General features: G+C 38.8%; 1 protein-coding gene across 2 annotated transcripts in view; it reads left to right on the forward strand.

Annotated features, from left to right (window-relative positions):
• The window catches only part of LOC150085302 (ATP-dependent DNA/RNA helicase DHX36-like), a 458,954-nt gene that overhangs the window by 282,289 nt on the left and 152,666 nt on the right, over nucleotides 1-23,999 (forward strand). For both annotated transcript variants that reach the window (XR_016546967.1, XM_090373980.1), the window contains exon 15: nucleotides 9,370-9,513. Coding sequence is in view for 1 of the 2 variants with exons in the window: in XM_090373980.1 (XP_090230106.1) it covers nucleotides 9,370-9,513 (144 nt within the window). In the remaining variant the exon portion in view is untranslated. The remainder of the gene's footprint in view (nucleotides 1-9,369; nucleotides 9,514-23,999) is intronic.

Genomic DNA, 23,999 nt, shown 5'->3' on the forward strand with positions numbered 1-23,999 from the left:
CTGTAATTTGCAATTTTTGAACAAATTATTTAAAAAGGGAGTAAATACAGGGTAGCCATAATTAAAGTATCCCTATTCACAGCTCTCTGTAGCTCTAGGTAATAAGTGGAATGCCACCAAAATTAGTGAGCTATTCAAGGCATGGGAGAAGGATCCCGTGAAAAAAAAATTAGTTCCAAAATCTGCCAATATACAAGAAGAAAGACATGACAAAGTACCAACAAATAAAACTGCTAGCTTGGGGGGAGACAAAGACCAATAGATTGACAGTAGCCACTGGCAGAGGTGAAAGAGATTCTTGCACTGCTTCTATTAGAATGAGCAGAAGCCTGAAAAACAAGATGCATGGTATTTCAGAGACTGCTGGGAGCCATTGCGGTACAAGTAAACACATGGGTTGTGTTAGGGTAGCTAAGAATAGAAACAGGTGCAGGTATACTTGCGTGTACACCAATGCTAGGAGTTTAGTAAATAAATTTGTTGAATTTGAGGTATTGCTCAAAACATCAAAGGCAGATATTGTTGGGATATCAGAGACGTGGTGTCACACAGATATAAGGGATGCAGAACTGCAATTTGGGGAGTACAACGTCTACAGAAAGGATAGACAGGATAGGAAGGGGGGAGGGGCTATGCTATTAGTTAAGAAACACATAAAAACCAAGGAAGTGAAGCCAGTCGACATCGCCGGACAGTGCAGTGTTGAGTCAGTTTGGTGTGACATAAGCATTGGGAGATCAAAATTGAGAGTAGGAGTGTGCTATAGGCCTAATGACTCTGATGAGTATAATAAGGAACTGTACAGGGAAATAGAGTGGGCCAGTAAATCAGAGAGTCTTATAATGGGAGATTTTAATTTCCCAGATATTGACTGGAATTTGGGGGCTGGTTATTCACACACTAGCAGGGCTTTTGTGGATTTATTGGATGATTGTTTTCTACATTAGCATGTTCGGGAGGCAACTAGAGGGAGTAATACTCTTGATTTGATTATCAGCAGTGATTCTTCATGCATTAAGAATCTGCAGATAAATGAACCACTAGGTGGCAGTGATCACAGTGTGCTGAAGTGGGATTTACTCAAAGAGGTTACTACCATTAGGGGTAAAGGGAAGGGTTATTGCTTCCGTAAAGGCGACTACGATGGACTGAGACAGTATTTAAATTCTATACAGTGGGACCAACTGATGATGTTACCAACAGCAAATTCAAAATGGGAAGCATTCAAAGAACTTATCTTGGAAGCTACTAGGCTTTACATACCAACTAAGAAATATTGTTCAAGGTTTAGGCCAAAATGGATGTCAGATGAACTAATGAGGCACATGGCAGAGAAGAAAAATGCATGGGATACTTACAAATTAACACATGACACAGAAGCCTATGATAGATACAAGTTGATATGCAACCAAGTTACAAAGGAGGTTAGGCAGGTGAAGGCAGATTACGAGAAATCCTTGGCAAGGGATGCAAAGAAAAACAGCAAAGAGTTCTTTACTTATGTAAACTCTAGAAGGAAGGGGATGAATCAGATTGGTCCACTTGATATTGATGGGTCAACTGTTGATGATCCTGCTCAGGTAGCTAACAAACTAAATGAATATTTTGCATCGACATTCACACATGAGGAGTTATTCAGCAAGGGGAATGCCAGAGGTGTATTCAAATCTAGCAGTAAGCTACAGAATCTTGAAATAACTGGGAGTAAAGTGGAGGAGAAACTGTTGAAGATAAACACAAGAAAGGCACCCGGGGTGGATGGGATCTATCCAGTTATATTAAAGGAGGCAGCAAAGGAAGTAAGCAAACCCTTAGCCATAATTATGAGAGCTTCCTTGGACTCAGGGGAGGTACCCACAGACTGGAAATGTGCAAATGTGACCCCAATTCACAAAGGAGGATCAAAGGCTGACAAGTAATTATAGACCTGTGAGCTTAACTTCTGTTCCAGGAAAATTAATGGAGGCACTGGTTAAAGAAGCACTGCAGGATCATTTAGACAAGACTTCAGTTATAGCTCAGACACAGCATGGTTTTGTTAAGGGGAAGTCTTGCCTGACCAACTTGATTGGATACTATGATGCAGTCACAAAAGAACTGGATGCAGGGAATAACTTTGATATTATATACTTGGATCTTAGAAAGGCTTTTGATACTGTTGCACATGGAAGACTGCTACACAAATTGGAGCAGTGTGACATTGGAGGCAAATTGCTGCTATGGATAAAGGGGTGGTTGAGGGGGAGAAGACAGAGAGTGGTAATCAATGGACACTGCTCATCGTGGACTAATGTTATTAGTGGAGTCCCTCAAGGCTCAGTGTTGGGTCTATTATTGTTTTCTGTATTTATAAATGATATTGATGATGGTATATCAAGCTTAATGTCCAAGTTTGCCGACGATACAAAGGTTGGCAGGGTTGTCAAGGACACTACTGACACTATGCTGCTGCAACAGGATCTGGAAAGGTTGAGCAGATGGGCTGAGAGGTGGCAAATGAAGTTTAACATTGACAAATGTAAAGTACTACACATGGGAAACAGCAACCCCAGAGCAACGTATCAACTCTGTGGTACTACACTGACAGTGGTAGAGAATGAAAGGGACTTGGGGGTGGTTGTGCAGGCAGATATGAAGTTCTCTGAGCAGTGCAGACGGGCTGCAAGAGTAGCTCATGGAGTATTGTCAATGATATACAGGAATTTTTCCAGCAGGGATAAGGAGGTGATTATTCCATTGTATAAGGCAATGGTCAGGCCGCACCTAGAGTACTGTATACAGGTCTGGAGGCCTCATTTCAAGAAGGATGTAGAGCTGCTGGAACGAGTACAGAGAAGGGCAACAAGATTAGTGAATGGAACAAAGGGGTGCTCTTACAAAGAAAGGCTTAAGTTTTGCAAATTACAGTGTCTGGAGACTAGGCACCAGCAAGGTGATCTGATAGAGTGTATAAAGCCTTGAATGGTTTAAGCATGCTCAATGCTGATGGGATTCTTCCTCTAGCTCAGAAAAATCACCTGAGAGGGCATAAATTCAAATTGAGGAAAGACAGATGTAGGTTAGACGTGCGGAAATTTGCCTTTAGCCAGTGGGTGGTTGGTTGGTGGAACAGATTTCCATCCCTTGTGGTGGAGGTTGATAGCCTAAATAAGTTTAAGGCTCAGCTGGACAGGTATTTTGAACGAACAGAGGGGTGAAGTGGAAGTGTGTTTTTTTTTTTTTTTTGGCTGATGCTGCAGAAGCTTGCTTTCTTGCATCAAATGCCTCTACTAATGCTAATAACTAAGACAAACCTTAATGAAATTATAAATTTTTATTTGTGCTCTTTGCAAAAAAACAGTAAGAAATTGAATTAAACTGCCAGAGGAAATGGTTTCACAGCTCCAAACTCACTCACAGTTTACTCCCGATGGTCAATGATGTTGCTGATGGTGGAATTGGTTTTCGATGTGATTCTGGACCAGAAATAGCATTCGATGCACAGTGTGCCAGACTGCAGAATGCAACATCGCTGGAGTAATGTTCCGCACATGCTGCGTTACTTTGGCCTTTAAGACACCCAAGTTAAGGACACTTCCTCGATAAACATTGGCTTTTAAGTGACCACACAGCCAAAAATCACACATAAGGCAGGGCTGGATTTTGGTGTTCATGGGCTCTAGGCACTTTTATTCCGAAATGTGCTTAAAACGGGGGGGAGATAAATGTTTCTTCTATTTTAACAATTTTGACTACGAATCACGTCAATTAACGTGACTCAAGTTTAAACTATTATAAATGATAATCCACCGCAATTGACGAAGTGACGGAATCACTTCAATTCTAATTTCGAGAACAGTTGCAAGATTGTGTATTGAATTGAAGCTCCTAGAGTCGATTGCACACATGTTTTCTCAACTTGTTTTTCGTTAGTCACAGTGAAAAGAGTGAACTGTTTTTTTTTTTTAATTTTACCCTTCCTTCTTAGACCCTAGGCATTGTGCCTAATGGGAAATCTGGCCCCGGTGTAAGGTCAGGCTAACGTGGTGGCCATGCAATGGGAAACAAATGTCTGACTTTTTTTCTGCAGTAAAGTGATGCCGGAGAAGCTGCTGTACTGGTCGTGCGATATGAGGAGGAGCCCCATCTTGCATAAAAATTGTCTCATCCAGGCATCCTCTTTGCTGCAGTTGAGGAATAATGAAACTGCTGTAACAGAACAGGTGGTTGCTTATGCTGGGTGCAATTCCTCGAAAAAAGTATGGCCCTAGGATGAAATTTGAAGTCACACCACATCAGATAGTGATTTTCGGTGAGGGCAATGGGATTTGTTGAATAGCGTGTGGTGCTTCTGAAGCCCATATTCGGCAGTTTCGAGCATTGACAGTCCCATTGAGATAAAAATGAGGCTCATCTCCCCAAAGAATGTTCCATGGCCAGGCATCGTCCACTTCCATTCTGGCCAAAAACTTTAGAGAAAATGCCATTCATTTTTCAAGGGCATCTCTTTGCAGCTGCTGCTGGCCACTGATCTTGTATGGATAATAGTGGATTAGTTTCCAAAGAATTTTCCACACAGTGGAATATGGGACATCCAATTGCCTCACTACTCCCCATGTGCTGCTACTAGTTCCAGCAGCTGTATCCATGGATTGATAGGCGTTCCAACTTTCTCTGCTACGTGAGGTCAAACAGGCTTCCTTCCTCTTCCAGGCTTAGCAACAAAGGACCCAGTTTCCTCAAATTTATTAATCATCCTTCTTGCTGCAGCTGATAAAGAACCTTGACGTAAGTTCTTACTGTGTCTAAATTTAAACAGAGCGCTTGCTGCATTGCATCCATTAACGTAGAAGAATTTTACAATTAAAGCGCAATCAGGCAGAGTGAGATGCATTGTTAACAGTAAATTTACAGAATACACTTGTGATGTTCACGTTGTGCCTTTATAGCTCTCTGCTGCTGGGAAAATTAAATGAACTCAGATTTATGCAAATTTTCTGCTTTCTTAGGTGTCTTATTTTTTAGTTTGGATTTAAAACTTTAGTGCAATTCAGTTTATTTCTGTTTTTTGCAAAGGCACAAATTAAAATTTGTAATTTCATTAAGGTTTGTCTTAGTTATTTATTTGTTGATACTTTGTTATGTCTATCCTCTTGTACAGGGCCATATTATCCCCTATCGGCAGATTTTGGAACAAATTTTTTTTTTTTTCAACTTCTCCCTATGCACTGTTAATGAAAGTAAAATGTTGCAAAGGAGCCAGGCATTTCATAAGCATTCTAATTTTACAAGAATAGGTAACAAGTTGTTCCAACAGTTACCAATCCTTTGGCTAAAAGAAATATTTTATATTCAAGGTACACGAGTTCTTTCTTATTTATTAATGTTTACATATTTGCTTTAGTTTGTGCAAGAGCCCTTTCAGAATCCTGAAATATCTGTCAGATCCTCTATGCAGATATCTGGATAACTTTGCATATCACAAAACAGAGTATCATTCTATTGGAATATTTCTTTGTGGCAGTAACTAATCTTGTTACTCTTTGTTGTACCTTTTCCAATAGATTCACATCCTTCCTAATAGAGTTTCCAAACCTGTATATACAATAATCAAGACAGTGTATCCTCTGAACGTTTAAAAAAAAACATGGGAATAAACTACTTCAGAGAAGTGAAAAACTCAAATTGGCTTGTCCGTAGGAGGGAGAAATACAAATATAGAGGGGTAATTATCTCTTTGTTCGTGTTGAGAGTTTCTGTCTATCTGAGAGAACCCCGTGTGCCCTCTGATTAGCTTACCTGTGGTGCTCAGAGAACTTCATATCAGACTGTACACATCTTTCACGATGTCTTTCTAAGAAGATTTTCTTGTAAAGATAAGTTGAAAATCTTCTTGGAACAATATGTGACTAAGATATGTGTGTGAAGATATGAAAAGAGTTTTCTTTGGCTGCTTTTGACACACACACATCTTAGCCACTTTTCTCTATACCACTTTTGCAACTTCCACCAAAAAAATGTCTTTTAGCCAAAGGATTGGTAAATGTTGGAACAACTTGTTACCTAATCTTGTAAAACTCATAAATCTAAAATCATGTTAACTTCAGGGATTAGCATTTCAAAAATATATTTCTATATTTAATAGTTATTAGCAGACCTGAGAGCTTTTCAGTTTTTATCCTTTTTAGCACTTTTATTTTTGGCATTAATTTGCTCAATACAACATGCTAGTCTCTTTCTGTTTCAAATACTCTGTATACACTTCTCTATTCAACTGGTTGCATAAGATCCCTTTTCTGTAATGATGTAGTCAGTTATACTTTTCTGTTATGATCTATATAAGTAAAACTTGTGTCTATTTTTGTGCTGAATACTGTTCTTATAATAGTGACTTCACGGCTTGCACAAAATTCTAGTAGCCTTTTACCATTATTGTTAGGTTACCTTTCTCTCCAAAGTTTCTTGAATTGTTTCTGTAAGTATAGTTGTTATTTTTTTACCTTTGTTTAAATCTTTATTACCACTACTTCTTTTTCATTAGTTTCTATTGCTCTTTCTAACTTAGTAAAGAACGTTGATATTTTTTCTTTTCTTGAACCTTCAGTTGGGCCATTTGCACAGACAAATTTCTTTGTTGAACTTTCTGTTTAAAATTTTGTGTACTGCTGAATAATGTTTCATGTCCAGTTTTCTTCCAAAGAGGTTTTAAAAGCTATTTCCATGCCTTCCATCTTTGCACTAATTTTACTTCCAAGATAAGTTATTTTATAATTATTGCCTGGCTGTAGATCCACTATTCATGATATCATATTGACCTTGTTATTCTACTAATACTGCTTCATTATCATTTAAGCCAGGGGTGAGCAACCTTCATAAATGGAAGGCCAAATAAAATGTCTGGGAGGTACACTTGAGCAAAATTTTTTTAGCTTTCCACAATTTTTAGAATTATTAGAATAATGTATAATGAAAAAATTGTTATAGTCAAAAACACTTATGTTATCTATTGTAATATTTATACATACATGTACATATAATTAATTTTATTAATAAGAAAAATGAAATACAAATTCAATATAAATTCAAAAATCAAATCCAGTAACAAACATTGCAATATTTTAGTTTTATAACATTTAACAAGAGATTTGATACTGTTTATTTTTTTCATTGAATTGATATCTGGATCAATATTTGTTGTAGCAATGTGCAGAGTATTTTCTAAATTTATGTCAGAAATTCCATTAATTCAAAAATATATGTAATAATAAATATTTTGAAAATGACTGCAGGCCAGATTGTGCACGTTTGTGGGCTTAAATCAAGGATGGGCCTCTGGTGGGAGGCCCATCCCTGATTTAAGCTTTTAACATGATAGTGGTACTTATTGTGATGATTGTTCTGCATCACAATAAGTGTTCACACAAACAGTAAAAATTAACATTTTCATTGCTTGTGTGGACACATCTTTGGAAAAAAAAAAATCTCAAAACCAACAACAAATTCCCATTATTTGTTGTTAAATTCTGTAACACTGGCAAAAATACACCACCAGGTGTATTTTTGCCAGTGTTACAGAATTTAGTCTGTGTCATCTTCTGAAGCCTTTCTAGTGTTGTTAAATTTTAGTAGAGAAGAGAAAGATGCACACACATAATGCAGTCAGAAATTCTATACATTATGCCTTTTTCATCCTTTTCTGTAATTATTGTAGTGTTAATAAATAATTGGTTGGATAAAGCAATGTGATCTGTTTTTACTTTTGTTAATTTACTGACTCCATAGATTGCATATCTTACTATTTTTGAATGGAGGGAGGGAGGGAGGGAGGGAGGGAGGGAGGGAGGGAGAGAGAGAGAGAGAGAGAGAGAGAGAGAGAGAGAGAGAGAGAGAGAGAGAGAGAGAGAGAGAGAGAGAGAGAGAGAGAGAGAGAGAGAGAGAGAGCGGGCGCGCGCGCGCGCGCGTGTGTGTTCATTATGTTTATTGCAAAATAAGCAAATATGCTTTGTACAGGATGTGTTCATTATGCTCATTGCAAAATAACCCCAGTGGCTCACATCTGGTGAGTATGGGCAGGGTCCTGAGCTGGGATATCATCATCATTCTTCTTTTTCTTGGATAATCAAGTAAAATAAAAAAATTATTTGAAAGCATCAGGCACAAAGGCTTTATTTCAAGAAAACAAAAATTCCATGAAGCAATTCCACTGGCAGAGTTTGCTGCTAGTGAAAATTGAATTGCCCTGAGGTTACACATTTTTATTTCTTTCCATACCCCTTAGCATCCGACAACATATTAGCAATAGTAGAGGCATATGATGCAATAAAGCAAGCTTATACAGCATAAATACCCCTTAGCATCCAACAACATATTAGCATTAGTAGAGGCATATGATGCAATAAAGCAAGCTTATACAGCATAAATACCCCTTAGCATCCGACAACATATTAGCATTAGTAGAGGCATATGATACAATAAAGCAAGCTTATACAGCATAAATACCCCTTAGCATCCGACAACATATTAGCATTAGTAGAGGCATATGATGCAATAAAGCAAGCTTATACAGCATAAATACCCCTTAGCATCCGACAACATTTTAGCATTAGCATTAGTAGAGGCATATAATGCAAGAAAGCAAGCTTATACAGCATAAGCAAAAAAAAAAAAAAAACCCCATCTGTTTGTTCCAAATGTTTGTTTGGTTCTGTCTTGAATTTATTGAACTATCAACTTCTACAATGACAGGTGGAAGTTTGTTCTGGCAGTCAACTACCCGCTAGCTAAAGGAATTTTTATTTGCTTGGGGGAAGAAATGTTATTTAATTTTCACTTGATAATTGATTTACACTTGAGGAAAATTTGAAAAGTGCTACAGTGACTTAGCAACAGGATGGTAGTTAATTTCAGTTTCAAAGTTGTGTTCAGAATTAATACATGAGCTATAGCTTAGTTTTGCAGCAGGGTTGATAGTTATTTTATTGAGGAGGCCAGATGTGACTGAAGTGACATGGGCTGTTGAGCCTAAAAACTATCATAAAAAATTTTTATAATCACCAGCTTCCTATCCAAATGGGAATTAACTTAGCAACTGACATGAGGCTGATTAATATCCAACAATAGCTGATTAAATTGGTTCGTGGGGGGCCTTACCTAGCTCATAAGCAGTAGTGCTGCAACCCTATGTGCTTTCTAGTATGCCAAGTAAAATTTTCTGCCCTAAATGTTGAATACTGGTAAACTTTAACCATTCAGAAAGCAATGTCAAAACCACTTGTGGTGATCCTATCATAGGCAAAATTTGTATCCCTCACTAATTGTAGGCTTTGTGACTGCATATTGTGTGTAGTGTATCTTGTAGAATCACTGATAAATGTATGATTTAATTTCTAGCATAACTATAGATGATATTGTATATGTAATTGATGCTGGAAAAATCAAGATGACATCTTTCGATGAAAACACAAATCTTTCAACTCTACAACCAGAGTGGGTTTCCTTGGCTAATGCTCAACAGCGTAGAGGAAGAGCTGGGAGGTAATATTTTTCTTTTTACTATCTTAAATTGTATATTATTTCATTGATTTTAATATAAATAAAAATAATTTTTTTTGCTTATACTACAGGACATTTCTATATAAAGTCAGATGAGTAGGATTTTTGTGAATTTTTTTTGTATGTTTGCATCATGTTGGATTTGAATGTATGCAATGGATTCTCTAACTCTGTACTTTCACAGGCCGCTTGGCTATGGTGATGCCTAATTCTATAGTTGTGTATTTTTGTTAGTATTTCAAAGTTGTGTATTTCATTTAAAATTTTAATTCTTTCTAAGATTTTCCCCTTATAATATCTAATTTTAAGAAAACAAAGAGTTCAATCTTGAACTACTAAAAAAAACTTCAAGAAAATTGGATTTTTTATTACTGGAATTGGTGAGGATGCATGTTGCAGTGGAATTCATCTGTAGCATCATTGTAAACTCTTCTATTAAGAGTTAAATCATATGTAAAATCAAATAAAATATAATATTATATGGTTTTACATTTTTTATATACCAAATACGGAGGATGCGGAAAGGTCGGGGAATGACCACCTCATATCCCCGGAGTAATATGGCCCTTTTAGCATTAGCATTAGCATTAGTAGAGGCATATCATGCAAGAAAGCAAGCTTATTCAGCATCAGCCAAAAAAAAAAAAAAAACAACCACCACTACTCCCATTTCACCCCTCCGTTCGTTCGAAATACCTGTCCAGCTGAGCCTTAAATTTGTTTAGGCTATCAACTTCAACAACAAGCGATGGGAGTCTATTCCACAAATCAACTGCCCGCTGGCTAAAGGCAAATTTCTGCACGTCTATCCGACATCCGTCCTTCCTCAATTTGAATTTATGCCCTCTCAGGTGATTATTCTGAGCAAGAGGAAGAATCCCATCGGCATTGAGCATGCTCAAGCCATTCAAAGCCTTATACACCTCTATCAGATCACCTCGCTGATGCCTAGTCTCCAGGCTCTGTAATTTGCAAAACTTAAGCCTTTCTTTGTAAGAGCAACCCTTTGTTCCATTCACTAATCTTGTTGCCCTTCTCTGTACTCGTTCCAGCAGCTCTACATCCTTCTTGAAATGAGGCCTCCAGACCTGTATACAGTACTCAAGGTGTGGCCTGACCAATGCCTTATACAAGGGAATAATCACATCCCTGTCCCTGCTAGAAAATTTCCTGTATATCATTGACAACACACCATGAGCTACTCTTGCAGCTCGTCTGCACTGCTCAGAGAACTTCATATCTGCCTGCACAATTACCCCCAGGTCCTTTTCATTCTCTACCACTGTCAGCGTAGTACCACAGAGTTGATACGTTGATCTGGGGTTACTGTTTCCCATATGTAGTACTTTACATTTGTCAATGTTAAACTTCATTTGCCACCTCTCAGCCCATCTGCTCAACCTTTCCAGATCCTGTTGCAGCAGCATAGTATCAGTAGTGTCCTTAACAACCCTGCCAACCTTGGTATCGTCTGCAAACTTGGACATTAAGCCTGATACACCATCATCAATATCATTTATAAATACAGAAAACAACAATGGACCCAACACTGAACCCTGAGGAACTCCACTAATAACATTAGTCCACGTTGAGCAGTGTCCATTGATTACCACTCTCTGTCTTCTGCCACTCAACCATCCTTTATCCATAGCAGCAATTTGCCTCCAATGCCACACTTCTCCAATTTGTGCAGCAGTCTTCCATGCGCAACAGTATCAAAAGCCTTTCTAAGATCCAAATATATAATATCAAAGTTATTCCCTGCATCCAGTTCTTTTGTGACTACATCATAGTATCCAATCAAATTGGTCAGACAAGACCTGCCCTTAACAAAACCATGCTGTGTCTGAGCCACAACTGAATTCTTGTCCAGATGATCCTGCAGTGCTTCTTTAACCAGTGCCTCCATTAATTTTCCTGGAACCGAAGTTAAACTAACAGGTCTATAATTACTTGTGTCAGCCTTTGATCCTCCTTTGTGAATTGGGGTTACATTTGCACATCCCCAGTCCATGGGTACCTCCCCTGAGTCCAAAGAAGCTCTCATAATTATGGCTAGGGGTTTGCTTACTTCCTTTGCTGCCTCCTTTAATATAACTGGATAGATCCCATCCACACCGGGTGCCTTTTTTATGTTTATCCTCAACAATTTCTCCTCCACTTTCCTCTCAGTTATTAGAAAATCATCTAGCTCACTGCCAATGTTTACTTCACCTACGACATTCCCCTTCCTGAATAACTCCTCATGTGTGAATGTAGATGCAAAATACTTTAGATTGTTAGCCACCTGAGCTGGATCCTCAACTGTTGAACCATCAACATCCAGTGGACCAATCTGATTCATCCCTTTCCTTCTTGAGTTTAAATAGGTAAAGAACTCTTTTCTGTTTTTCTTTGCATCCTTTGCCAAGGATTTCTCATAATCTGCCTTTGCCTGCCTAATCTCCTTTGTGACTTGGTTACAGACCAACTTATATCTATCATAGGCTTCCATGTCACCCATTAATTTGTATGTATCCCATGCATTTTTCTTCTCTGCCACATGTCTCATTAGTTCATCTGACAACCATTTAGGCCTGAACCTTGAACAATATTTCTTGGTTGGTATGTAAAGCCTGGTAGCTTCCAAGATTAGTTCCTTGAATGCTTCCCATTTTGAATTTGCTGTTGGTAACATCATCAGTTGGTCCCACTGTATAGAATTTAAATACTGTCTCAGACCATCATAGTCGCCTTTACGAAAGCAAAAACCCTTCCCTTTACCTCTGATGGTAGTTACCTCCTTGAGTAAATCCCACTTCAGCACACTGGTCACTGCCACCCAGTGGTTCCTTTATCTGCAGATTCCTAATGCATGAAGAATCACTACTGATAATCAGATCAAGAGTATTACTCCCTCTAGTTGCCTCCCGAACATGCTGGTGTAGAAAACAATCATCCAATAAATCCACAAAAGCCTTGCCAGTGTGTGTGACCAACCCACAAATTCCAGTCAATATCTGGGAAATTAAAATCCCCCATTATAAGACTCTCTGATTTACTGGCCCATTCTATTTCCCTGTACAGTATCTTATTATACTCATCAGAGTCATTAGGCCTATAGCACACTCCTACTCTCAATTTTGATTTACCTATGCTTATGTCACACCAAACTGACTTGACACCGCCCTGTCCATCAATGTCGACTGGCTTCACTTCCTTGGATTTTATGTGTTTTTTAACTAATAGCATAACCCCTCCTGTCCTGTCTATCCTTTCTATACACATTGTACTCCCCAAATTCCAGTTCTGCATTCCTTACATTCCTTATATCTGTGTGACACCACGTCTCTGATATCCCAACAATATCTGCCTTTGATGTTTTGAGCAATGCCTCAAATTCATCAAATTTATTTACTAAACTCCTAGCATTGGTGTACATGCAAGTATACATGCACCTGTTTCTATTCTTAGCTACCCTAACACAACCCATGTGTTTACTTGTACCGCAATGACTTCCAGCAGTCTCTGAAATATCCTGCATCTTGTTTTTCAGGCTTCTGCTCATTCCAATAGAAGCAGTGCAAGAATCTCTTTCACTTCTGCCAGTGGCTACTGTTAATCCATTAGTCTTTGTCTCCCCCCAAGCTAGCAGTTTTCTGACCCAAAGCCTTAGTTGCTAATGCTCCTAAAAACCAAAACAACAACAACAAACATTTTTTATATTTTATCCATGTGCCATGCCACATCACCCGGATTGTTCGAGACTGGTTCGCAGAACATGAGGAGGAAGACTTACAGGTATTGCCCTGGTCTCCAAATTCTGCAGACATCAATCCCATCGAGCATCTGTGGTTTGTGTTGGAACAGCAACTCCTATCTGCAGTGTCTCAACCACGGACCTTACCAAAGTTAAAAGGATTTGCTGATAGATCTGCTGAAAGGACCAGATACCACAAGACACATTTAGAAATCTTGTAGCATCCATGCCACGTCGTATATGAGTTGTTTTGGCTGCACGTGGAGGACCAACATCATATTAGATAGATAGCCATAATGTTTTTCTCATCACTGTGTATTATCCTTTTGTATACTAACTTTTGTACATTATATTATCCTATATGTTTTCTATAGATCTATCAAGGTATATAACTTAACATGATATCTTAACATGATTTTCTTACTATAATTTTCTCCATCATATTATAAAAATAATGTATATATATATATATATTGTCTATACTACAGTTTCAACATTCTTGTTCAGTAACCACTAGCTTTCCTATTATTTCTGTCATTTAAAGAAATGGGGACCTCCCCGGACTCTAGGGACGCGCTCATAATTATGGCTAAGGGTTGCTTACTTCCCTTGCTGCCTCCTTCATTATAACTGGATAGATTCCATCTGCCGCAGGTGCCTTTTTTATGTTTAACTTCAACAATTTCCCTTCTCAGTTATTACAAAATCACTTAACTTCCTGTTAGAGTTTGATAAACTTCTGGCATTGCCCTCCTTGAATAACTCCTCATGTGTGAATGTAGATGCAAAGTACTCATTCAGTTTATCAGTTACTTGAGCGAGATCATCAATAGGCAAACCATCTATGTTAAGGGGACAAATCTGATTCATTCCCTTCCTTCTAGAGTTTACATAAGTAAAGAACTCTTTGCTGTTTTTCTTTGCATCCTTTGCCAAAGATTTCTCGTAATCTGCCTTCGCCTGCCTAACCTCCTTTGTGACTTGATTACAGACTAGTTTATATTTGCCATAGGCTTCTGTTGTGCCTTATAATTTATATGCATCCAATGCATTTTTCTTCTCTGCCACGAGCCTCATCAATTCATCCGGCATCCATTTAGGCCTGAACCTTGAACAGTATTTCTTAGTTGTTACAAAAAGCCTAGTAGTCTCCAAGGTTAAGTCCCTGAAGGCTTCCCATTTAGAATTCTCCGTTGGTAACATTATCAGTTGATACCACTGTATAGAATTTAAAAACTGTCTGAGACCACTGTAGTCACCTTTACGAAAACAGAAGCCCTTCCCTTTACCCTTGATGCTAGTTACATCTTTAAGTAAATTCCACATCAGTACGCTGTGGTCGCTGTTACCTAGTGGTTCCTTTATCTGCAAATTCTTAATGCATGAAGAATTACTGCTGATAATCAGATGAAGGATATTACTCCCTCTAGTTCCCCCTCAAACATGTTACAAATGATACATTGCAGTAGGAAGAAGCCAGCAGGATGGAAGAAGTCATCAAATGTGGAGGTAGCAAGAGTCCTAAATATCCACCTAAATTTGGTGTAGTTCATGATTAATATTCTTCTTAAATTATTAGTTGTAAACTAGTCTAACCTATGTAGTTGTTCATGTAGTATAAACAGCACTTTTAAGAAGCTTGAAGGATTGCCAATTCAGTTGTTTTTGTGGGTATCAGGATTTTTTGTTTTTGTGGCTATCAGGATACAAATGCAAAGTACTGCATATGGGTAGCAGTAACCCCAGAGAAATGTACCAACTGTGAGGTAATACACTCAGAGTAGTGGAGAATGAAAAAAACCTGAGGGTAATTGTGCAGTTAGATATGAAGTTTTCTGAGTGTTGCAAACAGGCTGCCAGAGCAGGTCATGGGGTCTTGTCAGTGATATACAGTAATTTTGCTAGCAGGGATAAGGAGATGATTATCCTCTCGTATAAGGCAATATGGTCAGGCCACACCTTGAGTACTGCATACAGGTCTGGATATCTCTTTTTAGGAAGGAAGTAGAGTTGCTAGAACGAGTAGAAAGAAGGGGAACAAGACTGGTAAGGGGAACAAAGAGGTGCTCTTACGAAAAAAGGCTTGAGTTCTGCAAATTTCAGCATTGGAGACTAGACACCTGCGAGTTGATCTGATTGAAGTGTATTAGGCCTTAAATGATTTGAGCAGGCTCAGTGCTGATGGGATTCTTCCTCTTGCTCAGATTACAAACCTGATGGGACATAAACTCAAATTGAGGAAAGACAAGTGTGGAAATTTGCCTTTAAGCTAGTGGGTAGTTGATTGCTGGAACAAACTTCCATCTGTTGTTGTTGTGGAAGTTGACAGCTTAAATAAATTCAAGGAAGAAGTGGACAGAAGTTTGGAGCAAATGGATGAGTGAAATGGGAAGGGTTTTTTGGCTGATGTTGCATAAGCTTGCTTTCTTGCATCATATGCCTCTGCTAAATAAACCAAAACTACTCTGATTGTGAGATATTTTACTGTTATGAATTTTACTGATCAGAAGAAGAAGAAAAAATTGTAAGAAAATTTCATAAATGTTGTCAGTGCTACTGAGTTTTAAAATTGAAGCCCTTTTGACCCCATATATCTTGACAATGTAACTGCATCTGACACAAGTGCACATAGGTAAAAGTTTTGTTATGTTTATGATTTCATTTTCAGTAATACACATGACAGTTTCCCATATTCCTTTAAGGTAAGTAGAATGTTATTTCTCAGTCAATTTACTCGAACACAAAAGGTAAAAGAACATATATTATTTTAGAATACTGTGTTTGGCTTAAAGGCTGAGTAGGCAGAAAGTACTTGACATTAGACTTGAATTTCTGTAAACTGTAATTTTTGGGAAATATATGTGAAGGAAGATTGTTCCAGAAAACAGGAGGAGGAGGAGAAATAAATGAGGGAGGTGACCACTTAATTTTGATGATACTTCACAATAGCCGTGTCCATGGACCTATGAAGAACTCGAGCAGCAGAAACTGAACATCTGTATGATTTTGAGTTGTGACAGTTTGTAAGAGACAGATCATTGAGTAATCTGGCTGCCCTCTTTTGGATAATCTAGGAACTTCAGAGAAGTTTTAGGGGCACTATTCCTAACATGGGAACAGTATTCCATAGTAGGCCAGATTTCAGATTTGTACAGAATCATTATCTGTTTAGAATAAAAGCAATGCAGAGGAAGTGATATTTGTGATGTGTTTATGCCAAAAGAGATTAGAAGGGTAATCCCAATAATGAAATATGGCATTTAGAAGTCTGAACATTCTCAAAGACAAGAATGAGAGCAGCAAGCTCTATTTTTGCAGTAAATAACATGGGACTGACTTTTAGGTGGACTGAAACTAATCTAGTGCACTTTGTCCCATTGAAGAATTACCAAAACACCATATTTAAGAAATTGATGATGGATATTCAAGAAGTTAAATATGTTTGTGCAGGGTACTGTTTCTTAAACTGGAAGGTGAAAAGTGTGAATATTATTTCTGGTCAGCAGAAGAATGTCATTAATATATGAGGAAAAGAGTGGGAGAAGGAACTGAATCTTGAGGAACAGTGGTATTAGATGAGAAATTAAAAGATGGTGTCAGTTGCAATAACCTGCAGTTATCAGTCAGAGAGAGAAACCTGGCTGTCCAATTGCAAAAATGCCAATGGCAAAATACATGATGAGTTTAGGAGCTGTTTATGCCAAACATGCTCTAAAACCTTGGAAATATTAAGAGTAATTGCTTATATTGTACTGAATTATTTCATATAATTTGTTCAAAGATGAATAACACAAGCCATTATATTACCAGTGGAACAACAATTACAGAATCCATATTGGTGATCACTGATCAAATGAAAGGTCTCAAGGTAGGTTAATCATTGGCAGTTGATGGGTTTCTCCATTACTTAGTGAAGGCTAGAGGTATGTGCAGTGGGATGATAAATTGGAAGAGAGGGTTTTGTCACCCTTTTTTAAGGAACTTTCAGGATATAAACCCATGCAGAAAGAAAAACACCAGTGGAATAAGAAAGTATAAAAAGGTGACACAGAGGAGGAGTGAAGAGGACCACACGTTTTGAGAAAAAGTGGAGAACTGTCATTGTACATGGAGCTTTCTTGGCATGAAGATTATGCAAAATCCTTCTTAATGTCCTTGTGTTAGACATGGAAGGCATTGAGTATAGTTTGTTTGGTAGGGTAGGGGGTAATTTACCAAGGTCATAAATGTAAGAGTTAGCGGAAAAGTAGAATATTAATAAGTCAGCTTTACACAGCTGAGATGCAAGAAAACCATCAGGTTAAAACAGAGGTGGAAGAATTGATGGACAGAAGTTGCATTCAGTAGCTTTGGCTTGAAACGTAACTACCAGACTAGAAGGGTTGACTATCATTTGCACAAGAAGCAAGTTTCCTTCTCTTAGCCTGTTCAAAATCAAGTTTGGATTAATTAATAACTTTTTTTTTTACAACTGTTGCATGTTTTAGTGTAGGCAGAAAATAAAGCAGGAATTTGGTTACAAGCCAATTGTGATACGCAATATTCTTATATTTAAGTGTTATGCCTAGTACATTTATTGGTAAACCAAGTTAATATTAGTAACTTGGTTTACCCATAAATGGAAATTGGCAGATGATGCAAGAAAGCAAGCTTATAGAGCATCAGCCAAAAAAAAAAAAAAAAAAAAGAAACACTACCCACTTGACCTGTTGATCACTCCAAGAATTTGTCTAGTTTTTCCTTGAGTTTTTTCCACTATGCACTTCCATAACAACAGACAGTATTCCAACAATCAACTACCTGTTGGCTGAAGGCAAACTTCCACACATCTATCCAGCAACCATCCTTCCTCAATTTGAATTTATGCCCCCTTCATTCTTCCTCTCAGCAAGAGCAAGAGTGCCATTAACATTGAGCTTACCCAATCCATTCAAAGTTTTTAGATAAAGGATGAGATAGTGATATAGTAGTAATAATAGTATTTGCCACGTAGTAGTAGTAGTAGTAGCAGCAGTGGCATTTGATGCAAGAAAGCAAGTGTATGAGCTTATGCAGCATCAGCAAAAAAAAAAAAAAAAAATCACACCATTCCCTCCAAATGCCTGTCCAGTTCCTCCTTAAATTTATTCAACATATCAACTTCCACAACGACAGATGGAAGTTTGTTCCAGCAATTAACCACCCGCTGGCTAAAGGCAAATTTCCGCACATCTAATCTACATCTGTCTTTTCTTAATTTGAATTTATGCCCCCTTAGGTTCGTAATCTGAACAAGTGGAAGGATCCCATCAGAATTCAGCATGCTCAACCCATTCAAGGCCTTATATACCTCAATCAGATCACCGCGCAGGTGCCTAGTCTCCAGCCACTGCAATTTGCAGAATTTAAGCCTCTCTTGGTAAGAGGATCCCTTCATTCTCCTCACCAATCTTGTTGCCCTTCTCTGTACACTCTCAAGTAAATCTACATCCTTCCTAAAATGAGGCCTCCAGACCTGTACGCAGTACTCAAGGCGTGGCCTGACCATTGCCTTATACAGAGGGATAATCACCTCCTTTTCCCTGCTAGCAAAATTCCTATATATCATTGACAAAACCCCATGACCTGCCTTGGCAGCTTGTCTGCATTGCTCAGAAAACTTCATATCTGACTGCACAATTACTCCCAGGTCTTTTTCATTTTCTACCACCTTAAGTGTAGTACCACACAGTTGGTACGTTTCTCTGGGGTTACTTCTACCCATATGCAGTACTTTGCATTTGTCAAGGTTAAACTTCAGTTGCCACTTCTTAGCCCATCTGCCCAAATTATCTAGATCCTGTTGCAGTAGCACACTGCCATTACTGCCATTAACAACCCTGCCAACCTTTGTATCATCTGCAAACTTCGACATTAAGCCTGATATACCTTCATCAATATCATTGATAAATATACAAAACAACAGTGGACCTAACACCGAACCCTGTGGGACTCCACTAATAACATTAGTCAAAGAAGAGCAGCACCCATTGATTACCACCCTCTGTCTTCTCCCACTTAACCATTCTTTAATCCATTGTAGCAACTTACCCTTAATACCATTCTGCTCCAATTTGTACAATAGTCTTCCATGCGCAACAGTGTCAAAAGCTTTCCTGAAATCCAAATATATGATATCAAAATTATATTTTGCATCCAGTTCCTTTGTAACCACATCATAATATCCTATCAAATTTGTCAGGCAAGACCTGCCCTTAACAAAACCATGCTGCGTCTGAGCTATAACTGAATTCTTGTCTAGATGATCCTGCAGTGTTCCTTTAACTAGTGCCTCCATTAGTTTTCCTGGAACAGAAGTTAAACTAACTGGTCTGTAATTACTCGTGTCACCCTTCGATCTCCCCTTTGTGAATTGGGGATGCATTTGCACATCTCCAGTCCGTGGGAACCTCCCCTGAGTCCAAGGACACTCTCATAATTATGGCTAATGGTTTGCTTAGTTGCTTTGCCGCCTCCTTTAATATAACTGGATAGATCCCATCCACCCCAGGTGCAAGGAAGCCATGTGCTTTTGCTGCACTGCCAAAAAAAAAAAAAAACTCACCAACCCCAAGTAGATAAGAAAAATGCAAATTATATGCTTCCCCCCCCCTCACAGGTAACTATGCAGTTAACATTAGCATTAGTAGAGGCATTTGATGCAAGAAAGCAAGCTTATGCGGCATCAGCCAAAAAAAAAAAAAAAAAACCCACTTCCACTTCACCCCTCTGTTCGTTCAAAATACCTGTCCAGCTGAGCCTTAAACTTATTTAGGCTATCAACTTCCACCACAAGGGATGGAAGTCTGTTCCACCAACCAACCACCCGCTGGCTACAGGCAAATTTCCGCACGTCTATCCTACATCTGTCTTTCCTCAATTTGAATTTATGCCCTCTCAGGTGATTTTTCTGAGCTAGAGGAAGAATCCCATCAGCATTGAGCATGCTTAAACCATTCAAGGCTTTATACACCTCTATCAGATCACCTCGCTGGTGCCTAGTCTCCAGACACTGTAATTTGCAAAACTTAAGCCTTTCTTCGTAAGAGCACCCCTTTGTTCCATTCACTAATCTTGTTGCCCTTCTCTGTACTCGTTCCAACAGCTCTACATCCTTCTTGAAATGAGGCCTCCAGACCTGTATACAGTACTCTAGGTGTGGCCTGACCATCGCCTTATACAATGGAATAATCACCTCCTTATCCCTGCTGGAAAAATTCCTGTATATCATTGACAATACTCCATGGGCTACTCTTGCAGCCCGTCTGCACTGCTCAGAGAACTTCATATCTGCCTGCACAACCACCCCCAAGTCCCTTTCATTCTCTACCACTGTCAGTGTAGGACCACAGAGTTGATACGTTGCTCTGGGGTTGCTGTTTCCCATGTGTAGTACTTTACATTTGTCAATGTTAAACTTCATTTGCCACCTCTCAGCCCATCTGCTCAACCTTTCCAGATCCTGTTGCAGCAGCATAGTGTCAGTAGTGTCCTTGACAACCCTGCCAACCTTTGTATCGTCTGCAAACTTGGACATTAAGCCCGATATACCATCATCAATATCATTTATAAATACAGAAAACAATAATGGACCCAACACTGAGCCCTGAGGGACTCCACTAATAACATCAGTCCACGATGAGCAGTGTCCATTGATTACCGCTCTCTGTCTTCTCCCCCTCAACCACCCCTTTATCCATAGCAGCAATTTGCCTCCAATGTCACACTGCTTCAATTTGTGTAGCAGTCTTCCATGTGCAACAGTATCAAAAGCCTTTCTAAGATCCAAGTATATAATATCAAAGTTATTCCCTGCATCCAGTTCTTTTGTGACTGCATCATAGTATCCAATCAAGTTGGTCAGGCAAGACTTCCCCTTAACAAAACCATGCTGTGTCTGAGCTATAACTGAAGTCTTGTCTAAATGATCCTGCAGTGCTTCTTTAACCAGTGCCTCCATTAATTTTCCTGGAACAGAAGTTAAGCTCACAGGTCTATAATTACTTGTGTCAGCCTTTGATCCTCCTATGTGAATTGGGGTCACATTTGCACATTTCCAGTCTATGGGTACCTCCCCTGAGTCCAAGGAAGCTCTCATAATTATGGCTAAGGGTTTGCTTACTTCCTTTGCTGCCTCCTTTAATATAACTGGATAGATCCCATCCACCCCGGGTGCCTTTCTTGTGTTTATTTTCAACAGTTTCTCCTCCACTTTACTCCCAGTTATTTCAAGATTCTGTAGCTTACTGCTAGAGTTGAATACACCTCTGGCATTCCCCTTGCTGAATAACTCCTCATGTGTGAATGTCGATGCAAAATATTCATTTAGTTTGTTAGCTACCTGAGCAGGATCATCAACACTTGACCCATCAATATCAAGTGGACCAATCTGATTCATCCCCTTCCTTCTAGAGTTTACATAAGTAAAGAACTCTTTGCTGTTTTTCTTTGCATCCCTTGCCAAGGATTTCTCGTAATCTGCCTTCACCTGCCTAACCTCCTTTGTAACTTGGTTGCATATCAACTTGTATCTATCATAGGCTTCTGTGTCATGTGTTAATTTGTATGTATCCCATGCATTTTTCTTCTCTGCCATATGCCTCATTAGTTCGTCTGACATCCATTTTGGCCTAAACCTTGAACAATATTTCTTAGTTGGTATGTAAAGCCTAGTAGCTTCCAAGATAAGTTCTTTGAATGCTTCCCATTTTGAATTTGCTGTTGGTAACATCATCAGTTGGTCCCACTGTATAGAATTTAAATACTGTCTCAGTCCATCGTAGTCGCCTTTACGGAAGCAATAACCCTTCCCTTTACCCCTAATGGTAGTTACCTCTTTGAGTAAATCCCACTTCAGCACACTGTGATCACTGCCACCTAGTGGTTCATTTATCTGCAGATTCTTAATGCATGAAGAATCACTGCTGATAATCAAATCAAGAGTATTACTCCCTCTAGTTGCCTCCCGAACATGCTGATGTAGAAAACAATCATCCAATAAATCCACAAAAGCCCTGCTAGTGTGTGAGTAACCAGCCCCCAAATTCCAGTCAATATCTGGGAAATTAAAATCTCCCATTAGAAGACACTCTGATTTACTGGCCCACTCTATTTCCCTGTACAGTTCCTTATTATACTCATCAGAGTCATTAGGCCTATAGCACACTCCTACTCTCAATTTTGATCTCCCAATGTTTATGTCACACCAAACTGACTCCACACTGCACTGTCCAGCGATGTCGACTGGCTTCACTTCCTTGGTTTTTATGTGTTTCTTAACTAATAGCATAACCCCTCCACCCTTCCTATCCTGTCTATCCTTTCTGTAGACGTTGTACTCCCCAAATTGCAGTTCTGCATCCGTTATATCTGTGTGACACCACGTCTCTGATATCCCAACAATATCTGCCTTCGATGTTTTGAGCAATACCTCAAATTCATCAAATTTATTTACTATACTCCTAGCATTGGTGTACATGCAAGTATACCTGCACCTGTTTCTATTCTTAGCTACCCTAATACAATCCATGTGTTTACTTGTACCGCAATGGCTCCCAGCAGTCTCTGAAATACCATGCATCTTGTTTTTCAGGCTTCTGCTCATTCTAATAGAAGCAGTGCAAGAATCTCTTTCACCTCTGCCAGTGGCTACTGTCAATCTATTGGTCTTTGTCTCCCCCCCAAGCTAGCAGTTTTCCGACCCTCCTAACACTGCCTCGACAGCATCAGCAAAAATTCTTGCACCCTTTCTATTTAAATGTATCCCATCCCTGTAGAAGCAATCTCTCCTGTTAACAGGTACAGTCCAGGCTGAAAAAAATTCTACCCCTTGAGCCTTGCACAATCCCTCCAGGGCCGAATTGATCGACAAGGCTCTCATCATATACTCCCTCCTATCGTGTCTGGGCAGAATTGCAGACACTTTCAAATTCAACCCTAATTCACGGCTTTTTTTCAACAGTGACCTGTACTTGTTAAGTAATTCTGCCGGTCTCCTACTCTTAATATTATTAGTGCCAACGTGTACAACTATATCACCTTTTGTGCCCTTAAAAGATGATATTCGCTCTACAACGTCATCAACCTTAACCTTTGAATTTATTCAAACTGTCAGCCTCAACTACCTGTGAGGGCAACTTGTTCCAGCAAACAAAAGAAAACTTCCTACAATCTAATCTAAACCTCAACCCCTGTAATTTATGACCCTAGTTCTGGAATTCTTTATAACAGCGAGAATTCCACCTTCATTCATTTTACTAATCTCTCTCAGAGCCTTACAAACCTCAGTCAGGTCACCTCTGAGGTGCCTGGTTACCATTTCTGTAACCCACATAAGTGGAGTCTTTCCTCATATGGTCATCCTTCTGCTCACCATTTGACGAGTTGCATGTATTTGATATGAAGTTTCGAGCTCCTGCAGACAGATAAGGTTTTTTTGGAAATTTTTACCGTATTTTTGATTAATTAACATATTAAATTGTGTTTTTAGAAACATATTAAATAAACTTAGGAGTGTTCATTAGCTTATTTTTTAAATTTAGCCACTGATTTTTGTAAGTTACAACTCACTGCTCGTACCCCTATTGTATCAGTGCTTTTGTGCGAATATCATAGAACGTAACCAGTAGTGCAGAAGAATAGTAGGGTTTTAATTGTGATAAATAAGTAGTTTGAAGGTTTTAATCACTTGTTGGCATATATGTTTTATATT

The sequence above is a fragment of the Mastigoproctus giganteus genome, chromosome 5 (assembly GCF_048544385.1).
Source record: "Mastigoproctus giganteus isolate SK-2022 chromosome 5, ASM4854438v1, whole genome shotgun sequence".
NCBI classification, from domain to species: Eukaryota; Metazoa; Arthropoda; class Arachnida; order Uropygi; family Thelyphonidae; genus Mastigoproctus; species Mastigoproctus giganteus.